This window comes from Ursus americanus, chromosome 2, assembly GCF_024610735.1.
Source record: "Ursus americanus isolate L20-20 chromosome 2, mUrsAme1.1.p, whole genome shotgun sequence".
Lineage (NCBI taxonomy): Eukaryota > Metazoa > Chordata > Mammalia > Carnivora > Ursidae > Ursus > Ursus americanus.
Window position 1 is genome coordinate 24,263,448 of NC_142128.1, and position 19,207 is coordinate 24,282,654.

Here is a 19,207-nt window from a genome sequence, read left to right on the forward strand (position 1 = left end):
GGCCTCATCTGTAGACTGAAAGATTGAACCATGAGCCTGTGGCTTGAGGAAGAATGCATGCTGTTCATTTTGAGGGTTTATTCATTTGTAGCTGGTTTCCCCGGAGCAGTCTACTGCTGTTTCCTTAGCTATGAAAGCACCTGAAGCAGGTGGGGGACAGTGGTCCCTTCCTAGACGGGGAGGGGCGGGTGTCCCCCTTGTCATCAGGGGTCAGGAGAGACATGAGGGAAATGCTCGGTGTCTAGGAAGGGACACGAAAGTGGGAGAGGGTGGGACGTGGTGGGGGAGGGTTTGGAGGGCTGGGTTGAATTCTGCACAGTCAATGTCAGTCTGAATCCACCTCCATGCATTCTAGGGCATTGGTCTGATGCTGAACCTGGTGGGGCTCCCATAAGGAACAACGGCACTGAGCCTAATAGAGACCCTGGGATGTACAAGTTAACTACTGTGGACTTTTCCACTTTTTTCAGAAACTTCCACTTTCGAGCAACACCCTGTCCTGGCCTTGTGTCTGTTGGGTGGGTCATCCAGTTTGTCTGTGGCGTCATTCACCTCTCAAAATACAAGCAGTTCACACAGGGGCTGACAGGCTTCTCCATTACAAATCGTCATCTTTGGGGGCCTCTCCCGAAGCCACAGGTAGTTAGAGGTGAAGGATGGCAGAACACTCACTGTGTGTGTCTGTGTGTGTCTGTGTGTGTGTGTTTGTGTGTGTGTGTGTGTGTGTACCCCTGCTCACCCATAGCGCACAAGGGGGAAATAACTCAAGGAACATGACAGCTCACTGCACACTGAAGTCTCTGGGCTGCCTGACTCCCATTGGGGTAGGTTTAGGTGCGATAGGTATTGTGTTCATATTGCGGTTAGATGATTAACCTGTGACAAGGTCTGTGGTCATCCTCACGACTGGAAACTAGGGGAAGCTCTCCGTCCACTTTTTATTATCTGCTTTGCGGTTTGGAATGTGCTTAGATAGGCCATGTTTCGTAAGTCACCGCTGTTTCACTTCTGCTGGTAAACGTGCTATACAGAATCCCTCTACTTGTACCCTTTCCACAACTATTTTGCATGATCAAAGCTGTTAGTGTCGTGTCGCAAAACACGCTTTGACACACACTTTCTGAAGGGGGGACGTTAGCGATTATCCGCATAACCGGTGCCCCACAAGCCCTTCCGTTGGGCTTCTAGGAGCAGGTCGTTTGGTCCTAAGTCACAGTGAGAGCAGGTTTCTTCTCTCATCACACGTTCTGGAGTTTTCCATCGGAAAGCGTGTACAGTTTTGTGAATTCTCTAACTTATGCTTCCCATCTTAATTTCCTATTGGACAAAATTACTCTGGAACTCAGTGTGCTGAAATGTCCGAGTGACTGTGTTTTAAGATAAGCACAGCTGCTGAGTTATATAAGGGTTATTGGTATCACGTTCCTTTTGGAAAACACTTTTCCAATTCCCCTGTCAGATCACAGGCCCCTAATTCCTCAAGTGTGTTTGTGGCCATGGCCAGAAACTGCAGAGAGCAGAAGACCCTTGTGTCAGGAAGTGAGGCAGCGTGGGGACAGTCAGGGGCTTGCAGGCAAAGGATTCACCTCGAGTGGCTCGGATTCCTGAGAAGAAAGGGCAGTTTCATCACATTCTCTCTCTTGTTAACAAACCAAAATATTCTGTGTGGTTGAGGAGGAAAGATGAAGTGTTGTCCAGGATCCCGATGCCTCCGTGTCTGGAGTGTCCAGCCTCACTAGTTTGCCATGCTCCTTTTTCATCTTTGAAGATGCTACTTCTTGCTAGTGACCATTGGCAGACATGGTTAGTGATGTTTGGTGACAGTAGGTTATTCCTGTAATATCCATTCCCCTCTCCCCCCTTGTTATAGTTGGCAGCAGTGGGGAGGGTTCAAGTTCTCTAGCTCGGACGCGGCTCTGCTGGAACGTGGTATTGGAGAAGGAGCCAGGTGGTGAGAGCTCCTTCTTTGGGTTTCATCTCTTGGTTTTATAACTTCTGTCTGTCTTACCAAACTATTTTCCTGTCTGTCTGCAGGTGGGTCCAGATGTGAGAGGGTTTCTTCGGCCCACCTGCATGCCCTGCCCTATGGACCAAACTTTACCAGGCTTCATTGGCTGTGGGCCACCTCAGCCTCCTCCACCTTGGTCGACATGCGGGCCTCCCCTGCCCCTCGTTCCTCCACCATGTGGTAAGATGATCTGGATTGCATGATGTGAGTTGTAACGCGTATTCATCTTGTGACTACTTGTGTCGGTGGCGAAGATGTAGAGGAGGTACCACGAGGCTTTGCAATGCAAGGATCAACCTGAGTGAGGACACAGGAACATTCCTCAACTTTCTGTGGACATCCATTTCGTGGACTGTCTCGTTTCACCATACAGACCTGGGCAGCAGGGGTCTGCCATTGAGAAGAAGTGTGACATTGTGCAATAGACAGACATAAAAGCATTGCCCAGGTGCACTGCACAGACATGATGTTTTGGGCTCTTGGCTTAATGGAGCACAGTCTTCACATCACCTGCACCTGTGGAGGCCGCAGTTGTCTAGCATTATTGATTAGTTATGAAATCATCTCTACTGTGCAGAGTTGTCATATCGTCAAGGGTGAGGGAGTGGTCTCTCCTTTGTTCACAGATGTCAGTGGAGACCTGTGAGAAACGCTCTGCATCTGGAAGGGACCTGAGAGTGGGAGAGTGGAACAGGCTGCGGCAGGTGTAGAGGCTTGGGTTTTCATCCTGCGTGGTCAACACCCATCTGAATCCACCTCTGTCTCCTCTAGGGCCTCGGTCCCATTCAGAAGCCTGTGGCGCTCAAGGGGACAAGAGTGGCACCGCTCCCAAGGAGGTCCCAGAGAAAGACAAGGTAAATACGGTGGCTGTTTCCAGTTGTAACCATTTCTGGAATCCTGTTCCTGTCTGGGCAGCACCGTGTGTGGCCTTGTATCTGTTGGGTATATCTTGGGATCTGTGTGTGGTGCCGTTTACCTTTCAAATGCCAGGTCTTTATGCCGGAGCCTACATGCTTCTGTGTTTCCAGTTCATCACCTTAGGGATGTGTGGGTGGAACAAATGCAAAGTTTGTGCTGAGGTCTTGACATTGCATGGGAAACCCGGCTGGGGACACTGTTACATCCTGAAGTTCTCACGTCATACATGCATTGTGCTTAACTATTTCCATACACTGAGCAGTGGGGTAGGTGCCATTGGTGTGAAGGAAGTGTCTCTATTGCACAATGGTAGACATGTATTTCTTACTGTTGTGCATGTCCAGAGTCCACATTTGTTGTTCCTGGAGGGATGAAACACCTCTCACTTCATGTGCAGTGTGTTGAGTTTGAGCTGACATTTCATTAGTTACGTAAACCAGTGAAGCAGGGCTGTGGTCCCTTGATTCATCATTAGGGTTGGGGTCTGCCCCATCCTCTGCAACCTGTGGATACTTGGGGGAAGCCCTCTTGTCGGCTCAGGGAGGTGAGAATGAGAGACAGTGGCAGATGCTGGAGGCAGGTGTGGAGGTTTTGTGGGAATGTGGCTCAGTCACTTCCTATGGGCTCGTCCTCTTTCTTTTCTGTGGCGTGGGTCAGAGATAGACGCTGGTGCGTCCCCCATGAGGAATAGCGGTCCTGCGTGCAGGCGTCTCATGTCGTGGGGGAGTGAATGTTGCTGAGGACGTGATCACTTTCTCCAAGTTGCTCAGGAGATCCATTTGATGGACTTCATCTTTCACTCCTACTGAGGTGGTTGGCAGGTCCCTTTGCGGCGAAGGAGAGCCTCTCTTCTCCGAGAGCTCGGCACAGCAGGTGTGCGCACGGGTGGTGTACAGACCATATCCTGTGCTCTGGAAGGAATGAGGTCTAGTCTTAACGTTAGGAATTTAGGGTGTCTGAGAGAAGGGAGGGACACGTTCATTAAACCACACAGACGTTGTGTTCCGTATAAGGGAAGCACCAGCGATGTATCTGAAGGACAGGAGAGGGAGCCGTGGGTCACACAGAAACAGGAGACTGTGAATGAGAAGCAGGATGGAGGTGCTCAGGGGAGTGGATGGTCTCTCTCAGGTAGAGCGGAGGCCATTCCTGGCAGGCCAGCAGCTTAAGCAGTGAGTGTGAAGGCAGAGTGAGGTCCACACCGAGTTGCTGCGTGTGTCTGTCACACAGTGTGAATAATGCAGTTATTTGGGTGAAAATGTCATTGTTGGCATAAAGCTGTTCATTCATAATCTATAAAAATATTGTTTCCCTAAATTTCTGAAGGTTCTGAACTGTGTGAAAGAATGCCGTGGAGATGTGGGAAATTTAACTTGGTTCTTTGGGGATTCTTGTCTGCCTCAGTTTGTGTGCCCCCGTGTGAGAAAGTGAAGACAGTACTGAGATCAGAGAGCTGCTGCCTTGGCTTCAGCCTGAGTGAGGCTCTTAGTGGGGAATTCGGGGTTGACCAGGAGCCGCCCTAGCTCGAGCCCTGTCACCACCCTCTGCATCTGAGTCCCCTCCCCGCCTGCAGCTTTGCATCTCCCAGAACTTCTGCCACAGTATCCTGCGGATTTGCCTGTGTTGCTGATGTCTCAGCCCGAATGCCAGCTCTCCGTGGGGCCTACTCAGAACCTCAGCTTTGTTTTCTTTGAAACCGGGAGCATATTGGTTTCTGAGGTCATTAGAGGCACAGGAGTTGAAGTACATAAAGAATCTGCAGGGGCCCCTGGGTGGCTCAGGCGGTTAAACATTGGACTCTTGATTTCCGCTGAGGCTGTGATCTCAAGGTTCTGAGATTGAGTCCCAGGTCGGGTTTGACGCTGAGTGTGGAGACCCTTAGGGTTTCTCTCTCTCCCTCTCCTTTTCCGCCTTCCCTGTTCGCTCACAAGTTTACCCTTTCTCTGTCTTTGTTTTTTTTCTCTCTGTTTCAAAAAAAAAAAAAAAGAATGTGCCAAATATCTGGGATTTTGGCCACTCACCCTACTCACTGTTTAAAAAAATAGCTCCATGCAGATGATCATCAAAAGGTATTCCTTTAAGACCTTGAAATTGCACTTGCAGTAGAACATCTCAGCCCAGATAGCTGCGATCCTCATTTCAACAACAAAGAAATGACCTCCTTTTTTTCTATTAAATTTCAGGTCCTAGCCAAGAAGGAAATAAAAGATACTTTTGAGAATGGGTACATTCAGACATTGATGTCTGAGATGTGAAGACAATTATTTTCTATTACATATAGACTCACAGAGGCAGCCACACACTCAGGTGTTCATCCAAGGCCTCAGATATACTATAGGAGGCAAATTGCATATGGCAGAACATAAGATCCCATTGAAATAATCCAAAATCTGTTTGACTTACAGGACAGTCAGTTTGAAGTTTGAAGATCTCCCTGAGCGGTAACAACCAGGCTATGCAGAGTATATATGTTGTAAAGGTGTCAGATGAGCCTAATGGTCTGAATGCCTTCCCTGCCCATCCTGTCCCCTGTGCTCTGTCTCTCCTCGTATCCCCCCAATAAACCTTTCACGGTTCTGTCTGTGTGTCAGCGTCTGCCTTCACAAGGACCTACAGTCACTCCCCTCCAAGAGCACAGTGTGAATCCTGTACACACAGAAACAAACTGGCAGCAGTGGTGGTGATGGAGGATAGTAGCAAGATTACCCTTTGTGGCATCTTTACTGCAAGGGGCCCAAGCAGTCCTTCTGGGCAGGTGGACACACCCTGTATTTAGATCTGTTGGTGGTTGTATTAACTCTGGTGATAGATACCCTTGAGTACATGGTGTCTGCTTGTTTTGGGGGTGTGTGGTGATCAGCAGGATAGGTGTCTGTCCCCAGGCAGTGGTCTGTTGTGATGGTGAGGAATGTATGAAGGGTCAGTAGTGGCCCCGGGAGACCGGTGAGGAGGCCCTGCATTAATCCAGGTTTTGTGCACTGGTTTCACCTCACCAGCTGCCTCACAACAGCAGGTGGGCTCTGAGGGTCGCTGATGGTGGCAGTGTTCTTGGTAAGACCCCTGATGCCCCATAATCCCCCACAGTTTCCATGTTGAGGGATGGGCAGGGAAGAGGCCAGTGACAGGAGACCCATTCCTCTCTCACCACGCAGGAGTTGGGTGTATGTGTCTGTTGCTTCTTAGGTCCTTTACTCCAGTCCATTCTGCACCAGAGCTCCTGGATCGTGCAAAGCCCTCCTTCTCTCCAGGTTGTGGAAGCAGACATCCTCCAGCAGCCTTGGGGTCATGGCTGGGCCAAGGTGTCAAGGTCTGTCTGTCCACATTCTGCCCTGGAGAGGCGGGTAACTGCCCTGCTACAGCCAAGGTCAGCCTGAGCAGCCTTTGTAAATGGGATTGTCATGCCCTGTGCGCAGGGCCAGGGCGGAATGATGGCAGGAGAGAGGGGGAGACAGGAGAGGTGGTCCTCTGTGGTGGTCCTGAACAGGGCTGCACAGAGCAGAAGGCCTGAGGGCCTGGGGAGAGATAGAGAAAGAGACTGTCAGGGAGAGGGACACTGAGTGGGTGGTGGGGGGATTGGGCAAATCCTGGAAAGTGAGAGGAACCAAGAGAGGGAGAGGGGGTAGAGAAAAGCAGAGACAAAGAGGAGTTGGAAGGATGAAAAGCAGTTGCTGGTCTAGGTGTGTGGAGGTGGACCATGGACCAGGGGGGAGGAGGTCTAGGTAGCTACTCTGAGCGTTGGGACTGGAGAAGGCGGGAATCCAGGGCGTCAGATTTCCCTGAGCCCAAACCTCCGACCTCTCTGGGGCAGAGCTGTGCAGAGGACGTTTCCCTTGGGAAGATGGGGACCCCTCCTTTTGCATTGTGGGGCCGAACCCTAGAATCTATCATGGAGAGAGATGGCTTGGATGGACCAGAGCACCCTCTGTCCCTCCATCTGAGGCGTCATGACTTTGAGCATTGCAGGGATTCCCAAGGGGGCCAGCATAGGGCGCGCGCGCACCTCCAACAGGAAGGGGGCAGTTTCTCTGCGTGCGCAGCCACGGCCAGCAGAGGGCGCGCCATGGCCTTTTCTGACCCAAGGCGCCTCAGAGCAGGAAGGGCTCCAGAAGCCCCCAAGGATCTGGCCCCTCTCTGGCTGCAGGGGATAGATCGCCAAAGCTGCGGTTTCAGTAGGTTCGGCCCCCACCCTGGGACGACCCTGGGGCCTTTGCAGCAACTTGTCGCCTCCCGAGGTAGAGGAAGAAGCTGCCTTGTTGGCTGAGTGCTGAGGGGGCGGCTCTGGGCGGCTTCCCAGGACATGCTGGTAAGTGAGCAGCACAGTCGCTTGCATTTTGAGGGCTGTTCCCCTGGTTCAGTCCTCATTTTCCCTGCGGGTATTTGAACAGACCTGTTTTACTCAGGGATCCGTGGCTTGAGGGGTCCCGCGACACCACATCAGAGATGCTGTGGTTGGCTTGTTACAGATGCAGGCTTGTTTCTGGGGAGAAATCCTGAGCCAAATTCAGAGGAACGGGAGCCGCTTTCAGTTGGGACTTGAATGCACTAACTGCTGACTCTCAGGACTTCCTAAAAGAATGAGCTGGGGTCCCACTTCCCTAATTCTGCTGGAACCTGAGACCCAGGTAGAAACACAAACTGCCCTCCATTTTGTAACCTTAAAGGTAGAAACTCTGAGGGATTTATCAGCCGAAGTTGGTTTTGTTTGGGAAGGAAGAAGAATAGAATGTAGGACAAAGAAGCAGTGACTAACCCTTAGGCACATTGGGGAGCATCAGAGAGGCTCACTGTTTTCAGGCGAAAAGGGGGCAGTTTAGAAGGCTGTTAGGAACCAAAAGTCCATTGGAGGCATCTGGTAGTTCAAATCATTGTGGCTTCTCATGGTTGAGTCCTGTTGGGAGGTGGGGGCTGGGGGGAGGGGATGGAGAGATGAGAATAGAGTTCCTGTAGCTGGAATAGTGGAGTATTCACGTGCGAGGTCAAGTCCATGTCTTCCTGTTGGGTCCCCAGTTTATTCAGAGTGATAGTGTGTCCGAGCTCCCCCTGCCAAAACCTCCTGACTGTTTTGTGGCATTTCCCGTTACGACTTTTCACATTTCCCCGTTCTGATCAAGATTTGCCTTGAGGAGCAAAATAAGTCCGTCAAAGACAGATACTATATGATTTTAGTCATTTGTGGAATTTATGAAATAAAACAAATGAGCAGCGAGAAGAAAAAAGAGGCAAACCAAGAAAACAGCCTTTTTACTATAGAGAACAACCTGTTGGTAATCAGAGGGGAGATGTTTGGGGGGATGGGTTCAATAGGTGATAGGGATTAAGTCATGCATTTGTGATGAGCACCAGGTGTTGCCTACAAGTGTTGAATCACTAGATTGCACACCTGAAATGAATATAACTGTGAGGTAATTGTAATTTAAAAAACTTTAAAAAAGTTTCCATGGAAGAATTTTTTTTAAAGATTTTATTTGTGCGTGTGTGTATGAGAGAGAGAGAGAGAGAATCAGGCAGAGGGAGAAAGAGGCTCCCCGCTGGGCAAGGAGCCCAGTGTGGGACTCAGTCCTAGGATACTGGGATCATGACTCACTGGATCATGAGCCAAAGGCAGATGCTTAACCGACTGAGCCACCCAGGTGTCCCTGGAAGAATTTCTGATCAGCAGTCAAGTTCTTTGTATTTAGTGGTTTTGTGTTTCAGTGCCAGCAAGGTCTTTTTCTGGTGGCGTGTCTCATGTTGGAGGAAATGTGCATCACAGTTGTAAACTACTCAAGTGACACTTGAAGAACTGGGAAGGTTAGAAGGGAGAAACTCTCATGTACTTCCTGTGTGAAGTCTGTATCTGCTCGAGATTGAGACCAGTGAGCCAGCATCACCTCACTGGGGACACTGTTTCTACAAAGGATTGACAGACAGCAAGTACAGAATCAAAAGCAAGATGACAATTCCAAACCATGTGTTGGTTCTAACCCAGGACCCTAGGTTTGAAAGGAGCCAACTGAAAATATTTATTGGCAGTTGTTTACCTGAAGGAAGACAGGTTTCTCCCTATGAAGGCAAACCCGGAGTCACGTGTGCCTCCTGGAAGTGTCTTCCTCAAGTGTCTGGGAGCAAAATAGTGAAATACTGCGAGAATGCACTAAATGAAATCACTGAGTACATCTGGGAATACAGATACACTGGGGAACATGAAGCATTAGAGAACTTGTTGCAAGAATAGGAATACTTCCGGGACATTTCAAAACAGTATTGTTATCTCAAAAGAGCTGTTTAAAACTCCATGTGTTATCAGTAATGGTCTGTTATGTTATAAATTCAGAAACCATGCATTTGGATTAGAATCCGGATGTTCAAACTATGTAATTATATAAGTATAGCACCATTTATTTATTCTGCTTTTGGTGAATAATTGTTTCCAGTTTTTTGTTATTCTGAACAATGCTGCAACGGACATTCTCACACGTTTCCTGGTGTGTAGGTTCAAGATTTTCAATAGGGCATATACATTTTCTAGTATTGGAATTTCTGGTTTGTAAGAATGAACGTGTAGAGTTTTGCAAGATAATGCAGAGTATCTTTCAAAATAGTTGTACCAATTGTACTTGTCCCAGTACTGCATAGAATTCCTATCTTCACCAATAACTGGTCTTGCCAAGCTTAATTTTTTGCCAACCTGATGAATGTAAAAGGGTTACTCTTTGTGGCCTTAAGGTGAATTTTTATGATTATTATTGAGGTTGAACATTTTTCATATTTTTATTCACGACTAGGATTTTTTTCTTCCATAAAATTCTAGTTTTGCCATTGGGCTATTTGCTTTTCTCTTTTTGTTATGTAGGAATTAGCTTTTCAAATATTCTGGATATTGATCTGTGGTTGGTTGTGCGTGTTATGAATAAAACATTCTTTGTTATCAGTTTTTGAATTCAGATAGCTGAGTTAAAATAATGAAGACTACCTAGATTTCAGAATCTGTTTGGTTCCTGATTTTCATATAAAAGTTAGCTGGAGTTTGAATGATAAAGTATAATTCAAAGATTTCATTCAAATATTCTTGTTTCCTGGGACGCCTGTATCTTTTTCTGGTTTCTAATTTAATTTTTCTCTAAGGTATCTTTTTGTTAGCAAAAGTTCTTTTCCTTTTTTTTTTAAGATTTTATTTATTTATTTGACAGAGAAAGAGAGAGCCCGTGAGAGAGGGAACACAAGCAGACGGAGTGGGAGAGGAAGAGGCAGGCTCCCAGCAGAGCAGGGAGCCTGATGCAGGGCTGGATGTGGGGCTGCATCCCAGGACTCTGGGATCACACCCTGAGCTGAAGGCAGACGCTCAACGACTGAGACACCCAGGCATCCCAGCAAAAATTCTTAATTTTAACATTGTCATGCTTACCAATTTTCTTTCTGAAGAATGCTTTTTTGCCTTGGTGAAGAAGTATTTTCTTATCCTGGGATCATAAAGATATCTTTCTATATATTCTTCTGCAAGTTTAACTAACCAGTTTTATCTTTCATTTTGAAGTCGGTAAATCCATTGGAAATTAGATTTTGTGTATGGCAGGAGATAGAGATCTACCATGTGGATGACCAGTTGTCCTGACATCATGTATTTCATACACCATTCCCCAGTGATCTGTAGTGCCCCCTGTGTCATGGATGAAGTTCTCATACATTTGTGATTCTGGTCTGGGTGCACTAGTGGTAGTCATTAGTCTCCCAGCATGAATAACACCCTATCCTAAATCTTATAGCTTCATAATAATTCTTGATATCTGGTGGGGCAGTTCTCCTTTCCTTATTCCTTTTTTTCCCCCCTAAAGATTTTATTTACTTATTTTTGTGCACATGGGAGGGGGTGCAGAGGGAGAAGCAGACTCCCGCCGAGCAGGGAACCCGATGTGGGACTGGATCCCAGGACCTGGGATCATGACCCGAGCCGAAGGCAGATGCTTAACCGAATGAGGCCACCCAGGCGCCCTCCCCTTTCCTTTTTCTTCAGAAGCATCTTGGCTGTCTATGGGTCTTTGCTCTTCCGTATCAAGTTTAGAATTAGCCTGTCATATTTCTTGCAAACTCATATTGGGATATTAATTGCTGCTGCATAAAATATACAAGGCAATTGGAAAAGTATTGACATTTTTTTATGATTTTGAATTTCTCTGTCTATAAACACGGCATGGTTTTTTTTTTTTCATTTGTCTTTAATGTTAATAAATTAAAAATTCTGTTTCTTTAAAGAAACCAAACAAAAACAAAACAAAAACAAACAAAAGGAATCAGGGTGCAGTTAATAGTTTAGGTAAAAGAAAGACTTTTGAATTCTGAAACTTCTAAAACTCTAGAAATGCTCACAAGATAAAAATGAGGCTATTTCTGGAAAGGTCATACTCCAAAGAGGTTTCCTCCTTTTGCAAGAGACTGGGAAATGCAGAAAAAGGCATGTTCTTTGCACAAAAGAGGTAGGAGGAGCAACAGTGAGAAAAGGAATGCAGGCCTGGTCCGGACATGTGGGGGAAAGCTGTCTCCCCAGATGTTTTCTCTTTCAATTTGGGAAGTATTTATGTTCTCGTGACCAGATGGTGTCCAGGTCCAGTCAGGGTCTGGTGCCTTCTTTAAATGTGTCCCGTGGACCCAAGAGCCCATTCCCTGGGATTTGGCAGCACAAGGTTTGGTTAGCAGTATCCGATAAGGTCCTCTCAAGGGAGGTTGAAGAGAATCTCTGTGGAAGTGTCTTTCCCAAGAGAAAGAATCCCCAGCTTGCAGGGTGTGATGGTCAAGATAATTATCCCCTGGGAGTGGACACTGAAAAGATTGCTCTGCTACAACAATGTTCATTTTGATAGAAGCAACTAGATCTTTGCATTATTGAAATATATCCCCTTTTCTCAACTCCAGGTCAAAAGGGGGCAGAGGTCAAATGCATGGATATCCAGTGACTATCTCCAAGGTTGGGAGTCAGAGCTCCAAAGGGGATGGCCTTGAGATTTAGAAGAAGTATTGGCAATGCCTTTGGCCCAGGTCATTGGAAAGTCTCTGCAGATTTTGCCAATTGGGTCCCCAGTGTTGCCATTATGGTGTTGGACCAGTTGTGAGGTTAGGGGATAGTAATGTACAATGAAAGTATTGTAAAACCGGCCAAAGATCACAAACTCAGTGAAATGCCTGCACGGTAGAATGGGTTTTCTGGTCATTGTGGTGTTCAAGAGAGCTTTTCCCGGAGAGAGAATTTTTTCTAACAGGATTTTAGCCACAGAAGAGTCATTGGCCTTTCTACAAGGGAAAGCTTTGGTCCAGTGAGATAACATAGGCACATTGACTAACACAAACTTATTTCCATGAGATGAGAAAGTTGCATGAAATCCAGTTGCCAAATCTCAAATGGTTCATTGAGCAGTCTAAAATGCCCAGGGGAGGTATGGATTTGTTTTCCAGGATCGTATTTTGGACAAGTGGGACAAGCAAGGTTGGCACTTTCTGCAGTCTTCTTAGCATTTCCCCACCAATACTGGTTCATCAACCCTATCAGTTTGTCAGTAGACCAATGGTTTAATATTTGTACAGTTGTCAGGAGTGGGAATTTTAGAATTTTGGAGATGGCCATATTGTTATTTGATCCAAACCAGAATTCTCTCTTTTTATCAACTAGTCATCAGATTCCCAACATTGTTTCTCCTTGTCTGGGCCCTGTTGTTGGCCATGTCTGCTCAATTTTTCCCAATTGTCAGTTGGTAGGACATCCCTTCAGAACATGACAGAGGTCTGGCTCTCGGTGTCCTTTTGAGCAGCTTTTTTTGGGCAGAACTATAAGCCAGGTGGTTTCCTTTGGCCTCCAGAAAGTCAAGTGCAGAATATCCCTGGGACCTTAATAATAGCTAGATCTGCAGGCAAAAGCATGGCATCTGATGAATTTTAGACCTAGCAGCCATTTTTAATCTCATCCCCATTGTAAGGAAGGAAACCTCGTTTCTTCCATAATATTCCAAAACCATGAGCTAGCTATCCAAAGCACATACCGAGTATCACCTTACATGTTTGCAGTGCTGCCCTCGGCTACAATAGAAGCTGCCTTAAGGACACAGAACTCATCCTGCTGGGCTGAAGTAGCCAGAGGGAAAGGTGCTGCCTCAGTGTCCTCAAAGGGAGTTGTGGTAGCTTAGCTGGTGAGATATTTATCATTTTCCTCCTCTAAGTAAGAACCATCAGGAAAGCATGAAAAGTGTGCTTTGGTTAGAGCAATTTGCTGAAAATTGTCACAGGGAGTCAACAGGTGACCTGTCGGTGTGAAGTGGCTGTGGGGGGGTTTCATCTGTGAAGGAGGGGAGAAGGGTGGCTGGGTTGAGGCTTTTGGAACCAGAAAGAGTTATGTGAGGGGTGGTACCAGGAGGATTTCATAGGAGGTGAGGTGACTGTCTGGAAAATGTTGAGTGTGAGGAGAGTTCAGAAGGGCTTCTACTACATGGGGTGCAGCGATGGTTAAAGGGGATGGTGTGATGAATTCTTCAGTGGCCTTATCCCAGAGGGCAGTGGCAGGAATGGCTCTGAGGCAGGCGGGTATCCCCCAGCCATAGCATCTACCTATTGACTCTTATACCTTGTGGGATGATGGTGGTCCTTGTGTTTTGGGGTGAGCACTGCAAGGACATTCCCTTCCGTATCAGAGAGATGAAAAAGGGAAGTTGGTCATTAGGAGTTCCAAGGGCAGGGGCTAATGGTAGACTTTTGTTTAAAGTTTCAAAGCGGTGTCATCCCCCTCTTTCTGAATAATTGTGTTAGGTTTCTCATGTTTTAGTAAAATGTACAGCAGCTGAGCCTTAAAAGAGAAGTTTGGAATCCACTGTTGACAGTAGCCGGCCAGTCCAGGAAAGCCTGGTCATTGGTGCTTAGTTTTAGGTTGTGGGAAATTGAGGATGCCTTGAGTCTACCTGGATCCAGGTACTGTCCTTGTTCTGAGATCAGGTGACCTAAATACCTAAGCTGAGTTTGAGCAAACTGCAGTTTTTCTTTGGGGACTGCATGACCCTTTTAAGGCCAAAAGTTTTCCCAGGTGGATGCTGTCTTCCTGTGAAGAGGTGTGAGGAGGGGAGCAGAGATGCCAATCATCTACATATTGTAACAAAGGAGACACAGCACACTCACTATCATGTGGTGGGCAAAATGGGTGAAGGGGAGAGGGAGATATAGGCCTCCAGTAATGAAATGAGTAAGTCATGGGAATAAAAAGCAGAGCATAAGGAATACAGTCAATGATGGTTCGTAGTGATGTAATGGGATAGACGGTAGCTATACTCGTAGTGAATATAGCCTAATGTATAAAGTTATAGAATCACTAAGTTGTACACCTGAAACTAATGTAATATTGTGTGTCAACTGTAGTAAAAAAAAAAAAAAGTTGGGGGGCGCCTGGGTGGCACAGTGGTTAAGCAACTGCCTTCGGCTCGGGGCGTGATCCCGGTGTTATGGGATCGAGCCCCACATCAGGCTCCTCCGCTATGAGCCTGCTTCTTCCTCTCCCACTCCCCCTGCTTGTGTTCCCTCTCTCGCTGGCTGTCTCTATCTCTGTCAAATAAATAAATAAAATCTTTAAAAAAAAAAGTTGGAAATGTGGGATCTATTTAGATCCTCAGGAGATTTAACTTCAAAGGGGGCAGGTTTCAAGAGGTTTAAGAGAGGAGGAAGCAGAGAGAGCTTCAGAGGAAAAGGAAGGTTTGGTAAAAGGAAAAGAGGGAGAGAGGCCTTAGCAAAGTATTAACATCAAGGCAGTTGAGTCCCTAGAGGAATGTCACTCTGCCTGTTTCAAGGACTTGGGCTCTAGGAAGTAAGGAAATTTAACAATTTTTCTTCTGTCTTTGTTTCCCACATCAGATAAGAGTGTGTGAGCAGAGGAGATGAGAGGGTGCAGAGATAACAGAGGGAGATGGTGCTGCAGGTGGGGCCTGAGGTGTGGCCTGAGCACAATGTGGTTGCCTCCCTTGTCGACAAAGGTGAGGGAGGCTGAGGTGGCCCAAAGCCAATGAATCCTGGTATAGTTTGGCCCAAAGGGGAGGGCATGCAGGTGGGCTGAGGAAAGCCTCTCACATCAGGACCCACCTGCAGACAGACAGGAAAATAGTTTCGTAAGACAGACAGAAGTTGTAACACCAAGAGATGAAACCCAAAGAAAGAGCTCTCAGCATCTGCCTCCTTCTCCAATACCACGTTCCAGCAGAGCCGCATCCGTGCTAGAGCACTTGACCCCTCCCCACTGCTGCCAACTATAACAAGGGGGGAGAGGGGAATGGATATTACAGGAATAACCTACTGTCACCAAACATCACTAACCATGTCCTCTGACATTCACTAGCAACAAGTAGCATCTTCAAAGATGAAAAAGGACCATGGCAAACTAGTGAGGCAGTACACTCCAGACACGGAGGCATTGGGATCCTGGACAACACTTCATCTTTCCTCCTCAACCACACAGAATATTTTGGTTTGTTAACAAGAGACAGAATGCGATGAAACTGCCCTTTCTTCTCAGGAATCCGAGCCACTCGAGGTGAATCCTTTGCCTGCAAGCCCCTGACTGTCCCCACGCTGCCTCACTTCCTGACACAAGGGTCTTCTGCTCTCTGCAGTTTCTGTCCATGGCCACAAACACACTTGAGGAATTAGGGGCCTGTGATCTGACAGGGGAATTGGAAAAGTGTTTTCCAAAAGGAACGTGATACCAATAACCCTTATATATCTCAGTAGCTGTGCTTATCTTAAAACACAGTCACTCAGACATTTCAGCACACTGAGTTCCAGAGTAATTTTGTCCAACAGGAAATTAAGATGGGAAGCATAAGTTAGAAAATCAACAAAACTGTATACGCTTTCCGATGGAATAGTCGAGAACGTGTGATGAGAGAAGAAACCTGCTCTCACTGTGACTTAGGACCAAACGACCTACTCCTAGAAGCCCAACTGAAGGACTTTTGGGGCACTGGTCAGCAGATAATCACTGACGTCCCCCCTTCAGAACGTGTGTGTCAGAGTCTGTTTTGCGGCACGACACTAACAGCTTTGATCATGCAAAATAGTTGTGGAAAGGGTACAAGTATAGGGATTCTGTACAGCGTGTTTACCAGCAGAAGTAAAAAAGGGATGACTTACGAAACATAGCCTATCTAAGCATATTCCACCGCAAAGCAGATAATAAAAAATGCACGTAGAGCTTCCCCTAGTTTCCAGTCGTGAGGATGACCACAGATCTTGTCAGAGGTTAATCATCTAACCGCAATACTAACACAATACCTATCACACCAGAACGTACTCCAATGGCAGTCAGGCAGCCCAGAGACTTCCGTGTGCAGTGAGCTGTCATCCTCCTTGAGTTATTTCCCCCACGTGCGCTATGGGTGAGCAGGGGTACACAAACACACACACACACACACACACACACAAACACACACACACAAGACACACACACAGTGAGTGTTCTGCTATCCTTCACCTCTAACCACCTGTGGCTTTGGGAGAGGCCCCCAAAGATGATGATTTGTAACGGAGAAGCCTGTCAGCCCCTGCGTGAACTGCTTGTATTTGAGAGGTGAACGACGCCACAGACAAACTGGATGACCCACCCAACAGACACAAGGCCAGGACACGGTGCTGCCCAGACAGGAACAGGATTCCAGAAATGGTTACAACTGGAAACAGCCACCGTATTTACCTTGTCCTTCTCTGGGTCCTTCTTGGGCACGGTGCCACCTTTGTCCCCTTGAGCACCACAGGTTTCTGAATTGGACCGAGGCCCTAGAAGAGACAGAGGTGGATTCAGACGGGTGTTGGCCACGCAAGATTTAAGCCAAAGCCCTACACCTGCCCCAGCCTGTCTACTCTCCCACTCTCAGGTCCCTTCCAGATGCAGAGCGTTTCTCACAGGTCTCCGCTGACCTCTGTGGACAAAGGAGAGACCAGTCCCTCACCCTTGGGGATATGACCACTCCGCACAGTAGAGATGATTTCATAACTAATCAATAACGCTGGACAACTGGGGCCTCCACACATGCAAGTGATGTAAAGACTGTGCTCCATTAAGCCCAGAGCCCAAAACATCATGTCTGTGCAGGGCACCTGGGCAATGCTTTTATGTTTGTCTATTGCACAATGTCACACTTCTTCTCAATGGCAGACCCCTGCTGCCCAGTTCTGTATGGTGAAATGAGACAGTCCACGAAATGGATGTCCACAGAAAGTTGAGGAATGTTCCTGTGTCCTCACTCAGGTTGATCCTTGCATTGCAAAGCCTCGTGGTACCTCCTCTACATCTTCTCCGCCGACACCAGAAGGTACATGATGAATACGCGCTACAACTCACATCATGCAATCCAGATCATCTTACCACATGGTGGCGGAACGAGGGACAGGGGAGGCCCGCATGTCGACCAAGGTGGAGGAGGCTGAGGTGGCCCATAGCCAATGAAGCCTGGTAAAGTTTGGTCCATAGGGCAGGGCATGCAGGTGGGCCGAGGAAACCCTCTCACATCCGGACCCACCTGCAGACAGACAGGAAAATAGTTTGGTGAGACAGACAGAAGTTGTAACACCAAGAGATGAAACCCAAAGAAAGAGCTCTCAGCATCTTCCTCCTTCTCCAATACCACGTTCCAGCAGAGCCGCATCCGTGCTAGAGCACTTGACCCCTCCCCACTGCTGCCAACTATAACAAGGGGGGAGAGGGGAATGGATATTACAGGAATAACCTACTGTCACCAAACATCACTAACCATGTCTGCCAATGGTCACTAGCAAGAAGTAGCATCTTCAAAGATGAAAAAGGAGCATGGCAAACTAGTGAAGGCAGGACACTCCAGACACGGAGGCATCGGGATCCTGGACAACACTTCATCTTTCCTCCTCAACCACACAGAATATTTTGGTTTGTTAACAAGAGAGAGAATGTGATGAAACTGTCCTTTCTTCTCAGGAATCCGAGCCACTCGAGGTGAATCCTTTGCCTGCAAGCCCCTGACTGTCCCCACGCTGCCTCACTTCCTGACACAAGGGTCTTCTGTTCTCTGCAGTTTCTGGCCATGGTCACAAACACACTTGAGGAATTAGGGGCCTGTGATCTGACAGGGGAATTGGAAAAGTGTTTTCCAACAGGAATGTGATACCAATAACCCATATATAACTCAGCAGCTGTGCTTATCTTAAAACACAGTCACTCGGACATTTCAGCACACTGAGTTCCAGAGTAATTTTGTCCAGTAGGAAATTGAGATGGGAAGCTTAAGTTAGAGAATCCACAAAACTGTGTATGCTTTCCGATGGAAAACTCGAGAACGTGTGATGAGAGAAGAAACCTGCTCTCACTGTGACTTCGGACCAAACGACCTGCTCCTAGAAGCCCAACCGAAGGGCTTGTGGGGCACCGGTCATGCAGATAATCGATAACATCCCCCCTTCAGAAAGTGTGTGTCACAGTGTGTTTTGTGACACGACACTAACAGCTTTGATCATGCAAAATAGTTGTGGAAAGTGTACAAGTATAGGGATTCTGTATAGCACGTTTACCAGCAGAAGTAAAACAGGGGTGACTTACAAAACATGGCCTATCTAAGCACATTCCAATCCGCATAGCAGATAATAAAAAGTGGATGGAGAGCTTCCCCTGGTTTCCAGTTGTGAGGATGACCACAGACCTTGTCACAGGTTAATTATCTAACCGCAATACGAACACAATACCTATCGCACCTAAACCTACCCCAATGGGAGTCAGGCAGCCCAGAGACTTCATGTGCAGTGAGCTGTCATCTTCCTTGAGTTATTTCCCCCTTGTGCGCTATGGGTGAGCAGGGGTACACACACACACACACACACACACACACACACACACACACAGACACACACACAGTGAGTGTTCTGCCATCCTTCACCTGTAACCACCTGTGGCTTTGGGAGAGGCCCCCAAAGATGATGATTTGTAACGGAGAAGCCTGTCAGCCCCTGGGTGAGCTGCTTGTATTTTGAGAGGTGAACGACGCCACAGACAAACTGGATGACCCACCCAACAGACACAAGGCCAGGACACGGTGTTGCTCAAAATTGGAAGTTTCTGAATAAAGTGGAAAAGGCCACGGTAGTTACCTTGTACATCCCAGGGTCTCTATTAGGCTCAGTGCCGTTGTACCTCATGGGTGCCCCACCAGCTTCAGCATCAGACCAATGCCCTAGAATGCATGGAAGTGGTTTCAGACTGTCATTGACTGTGCAGAATTCAACCCAACCCTCCAAACCCTCCCCTACCACGTCCTAACCTCTCCC

General features: G+C 47.4%; 2 protein-coding genes across 2 annotated transcripts in view; one reads left to right on the plus strand and one right to left on the minus strand.

Moving 5' to 3' along the window:
• The window catches only part of LOC148110514 (uncharacterized), a 147,625-nt gene extending 138,319 nt beyond the window's left edge, over positions 1–9,306 (plus strand). The window contains exons 28-30 of the mRNA XM_087869951.1: positions 2,035–2,188; positions 2,780–2,862; positions 6,110–9,306. Of these exons, the coding sequence (XP_087726077.1) occupies positions 2,035–2,188; positions 2,780–2,862; positions 6,110–6,300 (428 nt within the window). The 3' untranslated portion in view covers positions 6,301–9,306. The remainder of the gene's footprint in view (positions 1–2,034; positions 2,189–2,779; positions 2,863–6,109) is intronic.
• A 4,334-nt stretch (positions 9,307–13,640) lies between these two features.
• Positions 13,641–19,207, minus strand: part of LOC148110516 (uncharacterized) — a 52,901-nt gene continuing 47,334 nt past the window's right edge. Inside the window, exons 13-16 of the mRNA XM_087865580.1 lie at positions 19,031–19,113; positions 17,283–17,436; positions 16,611–16,693; positions 13,641–13,727 (exon numbers count right to left, since the gene is read on the minus strand). Coding sequence (XP_087721706.1) covers positions 13,641–13,727; positions 16,611–16,693; positions 17,283–17,436; positions 19,031–19,113 — 407 coding nt within the window. The remainder of the gene's footprint in view (positions 13,728–16,610; positions 16,694–17,282; positions 17,437–19,030; positions 19,114–19,207) is intronic.